The sequence below is a fragment of the Phalaenopsis equestris genome, unplaced genomic scaffold (genome assembly GCF_001263595.1).
Source record: "Phalaenopsis equestris unplaced genomic scaffold, ASM126359v1 Scaffold000465, whole genome shotgun sequence".
NCBI classification, from domain to species: domain Eukaryota; kingdom Viridiplantae; phylum Streptophyta; class Magnoliopsida; order Asparagales; family Orchidaceae; genus Phalaenopsis; species Phalaenopsis equestris.
In genome coordinates this window covers 107,121-116,008 of record NW_018164906.1, presented here as the reverse complement: position 1 = coordinate 116,008, position 8,888 = coordinate 107,121, and the positions used below count along the sequence as shown (strand labels likewise).

The following is an 8,888-nucleotide window of genomic DNA, read 5'->3' as shown; positions in this document are numbered from 1 at the left end:
TTCTAAAAAATACATTTGAAAAAGGTATTTATTGAGTGCCCTTTATCAATATGCATGATGTCAATCTAGAATTTAGTAATCAACATTGTATATTCCATGCATCATTATAGGGATTCTCCTTTAAAGGGTTGTCGACCTTTGAGAATATGATATGATGACATCAAGCATTGATGCATGCACAATGGTTTCTAAGTTAACTTGTACAATCTAAGTCGTTTGATGCTTTCATAATGAGCAACTTCTTTTGATCTTCTAAGGATATTTTTGTGATGTGGATCACACACACTAGAATAGGTTTGCTTATACCTTCTAGAAACTATTTAACAAATCTTTAATCAAGATAAATGAATATAAATTCTTTGAGTTTCAAAGCTTTAATTAGTTCTTTAATAAGGGATCTAAAGTGGTGATAAACGTTAGTGTTATGGCCATGGTCCTTACAAAAATACATTATTTTTGTCATATCCCTTAAATAAAGACTAATCATTATAGATGCTAGATGTTTTAAAAAATCTTTGTTCTATATGAATTCTACTAGATGGGCCATAAATATCTTTAATGAAGTTATTTTGAGAAATTAAATGGGTGACTAGTCACAATGATGACTTCCCTCTTCTTTGATCATCACTTTTCATGAATTGAACTCACCTTCATTGACGGTGAGATAGTTGAGGCTATGAGGATAAGGCTAATGATAAATAAATCCTCTTAAAATTAAAAACTTTAGATCAATGCTATTTTGGTTCCTAAAAATTTGATGTAACTTCCTTAATCAAAGCCATGAGGACATCTTGAAGTTGGCACTTCCATTCATTTATATATTTTATTAACATTGGGATGGGTATTCTGGGGCTCAAGAACTCCACAAAAAAAAAATTGTCTACTATAGATCAAGTGCATATTGGAAAATTCTTTCATAAAGACCTTGGGTCAAAGCGGCTTAGGTGGCTATCAACTCTTGATCTTTGACTTTTGGGACCTCCTTTTGAAAATTTGCATGAAACTACAATTGATTTTTTAAAATTTCTTGACTTTTTCTTAATAAAACATATGAACTCATTGGTGACCTCTAAGTGCTAGTAAATTGAGCCATGATTATTCTTTGAACCTAGTGGATGACATAATTTTATCGTAAGTAGTAAATAAAAAAAAATTACCTAAGGAAGAACTCCTTCAGGGTGTAAATAATAACCTATCCTTCAACGTACATTTGATATCAAGTATAGGCTTAAATTATGAAAAAAGGTCATCCAAATCATTCTCTCCTTGGCACAAGCCAAAATGTGCAAGGTCTTGAAATTAGTAAACAGTTCGGCTTCAATGGTTTATAAGTAAAAGTCATTTGATAGTTATGATCTACTTCCTTTTACTTGCCATTCCTAAAAGTAATGCTACAAATTAGTTTATATACATTAAAAAAAAGTACAAAGCAAAGGCTAATTGATTTCTTGTTAAAAAAAATTATAAGAGGTTTGTAGTATTGGAAGTTAGGCTAATACCGGGCTAGTGGATCTAGAGGAAATCATTAGTTCTTTAAGTATGATTCACACAACAACTCTTAAGTTTGGCTGAGAAATTGAATTGGGCTAGTCAAGCAAGTTCATTGTAGGTATAACATGCTCTTTATGATCTCATAAGTCGACTCACCCCTAATCCCGATAAGTAGATTTACCTTAAAATTGGTGGGTGTGTTTCTAATAAATGATGATTGACTCTACTTGAATTTGGCCAACAAATGTGTCTAGAACATCTTCTGAACCATGCTCAATAGATTCTCCCTATCAAGCCTTAGTAAGCCCGCCCTATAGTGCATTATACATATATAGATGTGCCTCCAAATTATGATTTATATTTTGAAATATTTTGAAATATATTAACCCGTGTGTAATAATAGTTTAGTGCAATTATAATTATCACATGTAGATCTTTAGCAAACTTAGAAGAGGGAAGTGCATAAGAGGAAGAATAGAAAATACACAGAATGAACTCTAATAACTTTGTTGAGATAATTACACATAATGTAAATATAACAAGTAACAGGGTGAGGTAAGCAATTCTAATAAAAATATAAATTTGTCAATAACTTTTTTCAAAATTGCTCTCTAATTTTCGTAAAACCTTTATTGACACAGATGAAGAAACTATGTGAGTTCAATTACTTTTTTCAAAATTGCTCTCTAATTTTCATAAAACCAAACCTTTATTGACACAGATGAAGAAACTATGTGAGATTATTTCTCCTCAATTTTTATTAGACTTCTTTTGTTTAGTTATTCACAGAATTGGGCCTATCTTGACCAACCAACTTTATTTAAAAGTTATTAATTTATTTTATATAAATAAAGCATATAGATAATCAATTGGTTCTTATATCATATTAATCTCAAAATAAAATTAAAATCCCTCTCCTCTCTCTCTCTCTCTAAATTTTTTATATTTATTTCAACTTTACAGATACAAAATTTTATATTTACTTGACAGAACACATTTAGAACTATCATCAAGGCAGTATATTGCACAGTTGACCCAATTGAAGCTATATATATATATATATATAGGATTATTGATGAGAAATATAGGTAACTAGAGAGAAAGGTCAAGGTGGTGGCTAAAATCTATTGATGGGATGATGCACTTTGATAATGTACACGTTTCAGCTATTCCCTTTTTTTTATTTTTAGTTCTGAAGCCATTTCAACGATACCTAATACATTACCTTCACGTTAATGGATTCTTCCACGTTTTTCCATGTCAAAACTCACCGGAACACACCGTTTTATTATTCAAACCCAATTATTCTATACGATGGAAGCAGTCTGATACTACCATGAACTTAAAATTCTGCGAGTTGGTAAAAGAATTGTGTTAGACATAACATTATTAATTGATGCAAAGTGATGGATGTTGTTTATATAATGTTATGATAACTTTTTTCAGCAGCAATTTTCCTGTGATTGCTGCATTGATCATATTGATGAATTTATAGCTTCATGATAAAAACTCACTTCATATGATTAATCATTAAATTGATGCAGCGTTAATCATCCAGAATATGCAGCACAAATTATTGATTCAAAAGTATAAAAATGAACTGTTCCTGCAACATCTCTAGAGAAAGTATGTATAATACATTGGCTTTTATTCCTGCAACATCTCTAGAGAAAGTATATACAATACATTAGCTGGCAAGGCAGCAATAGATTTTAATAATGCATTTCATTTGTATAAACTAAAGATACAGCCGCAAAAAAGAAAGCCATCACTCTGCTATTTATTTTACAAATAAAGATAATTCCTTTAGGTTTAGCATCACTCCAGTGCAGACTTGTAACATTCAAAAAACTCCCAAAAGTGTGGCTGCACCAAAAATCAGAAACAGCAGTCCACCAATGTAGCCAACCTAGCTCATAACAGATATGTTAGGTTTATTAAAATAAATATATTCATAAAAAAAAAGTTTCAATTACAAGTTTAGGTTCGTATATTTCTACCAATTTCTCAGAAATGTATCTGGCAAGAAAAGCTCCACCTAATATAGCAAGAGATGTTGCAAACAGGTGTCCGGCGATTGCTCCACAGGCGACACCCCAAGGAGACTAAAGTGAATATTAAAATTTTAATATCACCAGTTTTAGACATTCATACAGATAAATTACCAGAAATACGAAGAGATAAAAAACTATTTATACCTGTGCAGCCCCCAAGGCAATGGTAGCCAGCATTGAGCGATCGCCCCATTCCTAAATATAGATTATGATATGATGCATATATTAGGATATAAGCACGAGAAAGCTAATGAGAAATTGCTCGAGTGACATTCCCATTCCACTCGGATTAATGATTCTCGTTACAAAAAGAGGGAAACACAAAATACAACTTGACAAGCTTCTAGTGAGAATGCTATTCTATTTCCGATTGGATTAATGATTCTCCTTTAATGGCAGTTGTCAAGTACAAAATGCAGAACTCATTTGAGTAGCTATTAATATGATAAAATGTGCAAGACATGACTTGCCGCAAAGAAGACAAGGCTGAAAGACTTTCCAAGGATCTCAAGAGGACTTCTGAGAATTTTGGATACCTGGAAAAAAATCAGATAAGCCATTGTATTAGATTTTCATTACCAACAGAATATGCAGTGCTCACAATTTCTGAAATTATGAGTGTGTAAGAGTAGGGCTGTAATATTCGGCCCACAACACAAAAATTTGTGATAACAAGTTAAAAACTGTCTTTCTCTCTCTCTCTATCAATCTTAGAGGCCATGTATCAGAATTTGTTGTGGGGTTTGAGCTGCGCAATATAATATTTTTCACTGTATAAAGTCACTAGAGAGCACAAAAACCTAAAACCGATTCAGCATCATCATTTAAATAAGTGATCTGAAGTGACTGATTCAATGCGAAAAAACATACACATAGAAGCACATGGGCTTAGATCTGGATGCACCAGGAAAATCATCCATGTATCCCATTAAATGAAGGGTATTAATCATATGCTATAACACAAAATTTGCTTCATGGTCATTTGATTTGATGACAGATGCATAAAAAAAAATAGAAAAGAACCATATGTATTTCAACTTTAAATATTCCTGGTAAGCATGCCGCATAAATTTGTAAAAATTGTTTGGAATTATAGAGACACTTGATTGGATCAATCCAAAATGAGATGCCCTCATATTACAACCTTAGAAATAAATTTATTAAATTTTAATTAAGCACAAAAATGTTTATCTAGGAAGTTAATATTTGGATATGACATTGGCATACATTAGCAAACGACGAAGTCGTAATTTAGTTGCCTCAAGTGTATCCGGAGCTTTGTTCAAGTAATTAAAACAATCTATATAAAAGCAGGGGTGAAGCTGCGTTCAACAACTCCCAGGCTTTTGCATTGGTGAGAGCTATGCAAATTGGAAACGCCCAAATTGGCATATAAATGTACAAATTCATTCCAAACCACTTAATGATGTTTATGAAGCATAAAGCTAGTTATATGGTTTTCAATAAATAATTAAATATATATAAAGAAAAAAAGGACAAGCCCAACCTGACTGGGCCAATCACTAATAATCCCCACTCTAACAATATAAGGTTGAAAACAATCATTGCTTCTCCCATAGCTCGCTCACAATGCCGCACATCAGCCCACCTCCACATCCATGATGTTACACTTATTGTCCATACTAGAGAGCCTCATAGTACATGTCCCAACGCCGTTGCCAACCACAACCTGCTAAGTATCTATCCATCCAGTGATCCAGAGCACCTCTTAGCTTATTAAAATGCCTACAAATTTAAAAAACATACCCAAATTATCAAGACCCGGCTTGGGAATTAGAATTACCAAACACAGGAACAGACAGTCAGACAATGGGAACCAAGGTTTCTATATTCATTTACTATTTAACAGATAAAAAAGCTACCAATCAATTCAAATTAAAAAAATAAAATTAGATTTACCTTATAATTGGTTGTCCGCATCTTTTATAAAGATTTTCTATTCTAACGTTCATATTTTAATCAGTTAAATTAATTTGAGAAGTTAATTTAAAATAACAAGGAGCTAAACAAGCTAGTGAATACATATACTCTTAAACTATAACAATGCAAAGAAAAAAAATAATAATATGCATTTCAGTTAAGCTTCTTAATAAATCAATATAAACATTTTACATGTTATTCAATGAGTCTTACTATATCAATAACATATCAATATTGTTTTATATTTGTAAAATGGTTACAGGAACATCATCTAAAAATTGTGTCAATTAAGACATCAATATCAAAATCTTTTTTCATATATATGCATGGGTACCTTAGTGTATCCCCCCCCAGGTTAGTACCATTAAATGGTGACTCCATCATAGTCAGCCAAGCATATAAAACCAATCTATGCAAATCATATCATTTATAATTTCATCATAGTCAGTCATGCATATATAACCAATCTAGCAAATCACATTGCTCACCATGTAATGTTATAATGCATTAAATATTTCATAATATTAAATTATAAGCAATCACATAAAAATGATAACTTAATAATAGAAAAATTAATTGCATTAATCAAACTTCAATTGCATTAATCAAACATAAATAATAACCAATAAAACTGATTTAGAAGAGATCAAAATGATACTATAATTTAAGAATATGAGTACTCACATCAATCACTGATATTTTTAGATATTTGCATCACTTATCTCCAATGAAAAATCTAAAGTCAAATGCATAAAGAATTATTATTAATTTATTACAAGTTAATCTTATTATTAGAAGACAATTTTTTCTTTATTTGATCCTTTGATATAATATATAATATTAATTATTTTATTATTATTATCCTAATTGTTATATTCATTTAATTATTTCTTCTAAACAATTTAAGCTTAATAAAATATTTCTGATATAAGGGAATTCCAGGAAATCTCCATGAAGCAAAATCTTAATAGAACACAAAACTCTCCACTATTACAACCATTTTTGGCCAGCCAGTTCGTTGGTTGACTTCCTTCCCTGGGGATATGTGTCAAGATGAGTTTTGTTGATTTAGTTAAGAGGGAGAACTTTTTGATTCAGTGGATGACCTGCCATGGGATGTTGGAGTTCTTATATAGGTTCTGGATGACTTGTAAGGCATCAGAATCCATATGTATGTATTTGAATTATAATGATATTGCTAGCTTCAGAGCCCAGTAAACCGCGCAGATTCAGTCAGGTATTGTTGGTAGCCACGGGTGATTGAAAGAACCAAAGACAATTTCCATAATGATCTTTGCAGACACCTCCAATTCCAGCAACAGCTTAAGAGAAACTTTCATCAGTGTGATTGAGCAGGCCTTCTCCATATCACTTTTTGTATTACATGTGCCTTTAGTGAACCAATCTCCCAATAAGTTTGACGAAAAATATTCCTGATTCTAGTTATATAGGAGATGCAGTTGGTATAGATAACCACTTTTGATACAGTCAGATTTTCATGTTTAGACTTGTTTCTAGCCATCCATAAGAGCCAGGGAATGATTAGAGATTAGAGGGATGTATTGTTGTTGTTGCTCCTTCAAGTCATTCTTTGTGTACTTTTCTTGTTTAGACTTTTCGTTCAGAGTTGACCAGATCGAAAAGTAAATTAAGTTCAGAGTTAAAAAATCATCACAATTTATTTTATTTTTTAATATTAACACATCCATATTATCTCTTCATTTCACCGTATCTCAGAGTAGGGAGAAAGATAGAGGGAACTATTCAGACTTCATGAAAAAGAAATAACAAAGCACAAATTTCATATATAAAAGAAAGTTCATACAACACTGATAAACAAACAATACTTATATGAAAACTCTTTCTCAAAGCAAATCCTTTGTAGTCTTTCCTTAGAAATGCAGGAAAAAAATATCTCACTTTTCTCCTTCTCCAACACTCTTACAGAAAGTTTCCCCAAACCTTGCCACATTCTGTTCAGCTTGAGTAACCATTTGGTAGATATTCTCAAACGTATCCCAATTTCATTTCTTTAGCACCCTTGCCAGTTTCTTTTAAAGTTTCCATAACCTACATACAGGATGTACATTTTCCACATAGGGTTCAGACAAACATGTTCTTGTAACCACTTCCATGAAATCTTGATGTTCCGACCATACATTATAGTATCTGAAGCAAGGCTTGGATGTTTTCTCCACCATAGTAATTGTGAGCAGTAGAGGACTGTGATCTGAACCAGTACTGGGGAGGTGTTTAACATATGAGTGAGTGAGGTGTTCCAGCTAGTGTTTGTTTACCAAGAATTTGTCAAGTCTTCCAAATATCTTCCCACTTTTCCTAGTGAAAGGGCAGTCTTGAAATCCCAAGTCAAAAAGGCCTGATGCATTAATGTTGTTTGAGAAGTTCAACATACTGTTAATATCAGGTAATCTGCCTCCCATTTTTTTAGAACTTGTAATGCTATTAAAATCTCCTCCACTTATCTAGCTGCCTTGGATATTCTTGCTAAAATGAATCAAATGTCCCCACAGATCTGCTTTCTCAGAATTAGTGCAACCTGCATATATGAATGTTGCACTACTTTTGAGCTAATCAAATGTGAAATCTAAATGGACAAATTGATAATTGTCCACAAGAATTCTACAGTTGATCTCCTGCCTACAGAATACCCAAATCTTATTGTTGAGATTAGTGAAGAAGTTAAAGCCATGGAGCTTTCTAATAATCTTCTGCTGATTTTTGCAAACCATAGGTTCCAGTAAAGCTATCACACAAAATTTGTAAACCCTTTTTAAATGTAGTAACATGCTAAGGGAATCAGGGCTAGCGATTCCCCCAACATTCTAGCACAGAATGTAAATCATGGTGTAGAGATTTTCCAACTCTAGTAAACCTAGACAGGGAAGAAACCTTTTGATTATAAGATGAACTCCTAGCAATTATGATACGTCTTCTGATAAGTGTCTCAGTTTTAAAGTACCTCTTCTTTTCCTTCTATAATTTTGTATTTCCCAATCATCCTCCAAGATTGTCTCCCCACAGCCAGCACATCAGCATTAACTTCAATCGGTTCAGTATCCTCCATTGTTGTGTCACTGGGTAGTTGACTTCTTGGGGAGTGACTTCCACCACTGGTTCTCTCAATGGTTCAGGGGTATGATTATGAGGCATTGTAGTTTTCAGCAAATGTGGCCTTTCCATTTCTAATGAAACTAATATTAGGATAGGATCTTGGAATATAGGCACTCTCAATGGTAAATTAATGGAATTAGTTGATATTATGATTCATAGGAAAATTAATATCTTATGTATTCAAGAAACTAAGTGGGTGGGAGAAAAGGCTAAGGAGATTGATAATGTAGGTTTTAAACTTTGGTATTCAGATAAGAGATCTTTCTTTTC

General features: G+C 32.5%; 1 protein-coding gene across 1 annotated transcript in view; it reads right to left on the bottom strand.

Annotated features, from left to right (window-relative positions):
- Window positions 1-3,069: 3,069 nt before the first annotated feature.
- LOC110027905 (GDT1-like protein 2, chloroplastic) overlaps window positions 3,070-8,888 on the bottom strand; it is a gene marked incomplete in the record, with an annotated part of 53,734 nt that continues 47,915 nt past the window's right edge. The window contains 4 exon segments of the mRNA XM_020729529.1: window positions 3,070-3,400; window positions 3,492-3,596; window positions 3,690-3,740; window positions 4,016-4,081. Of these exon segments, the coding sequence (XP_020585188.1) occupies window positions 3,335-3,400; window positions 3,492-3,596; window positions 3,690-3,740; window positions 4,016-4,081 (288 nt within the window).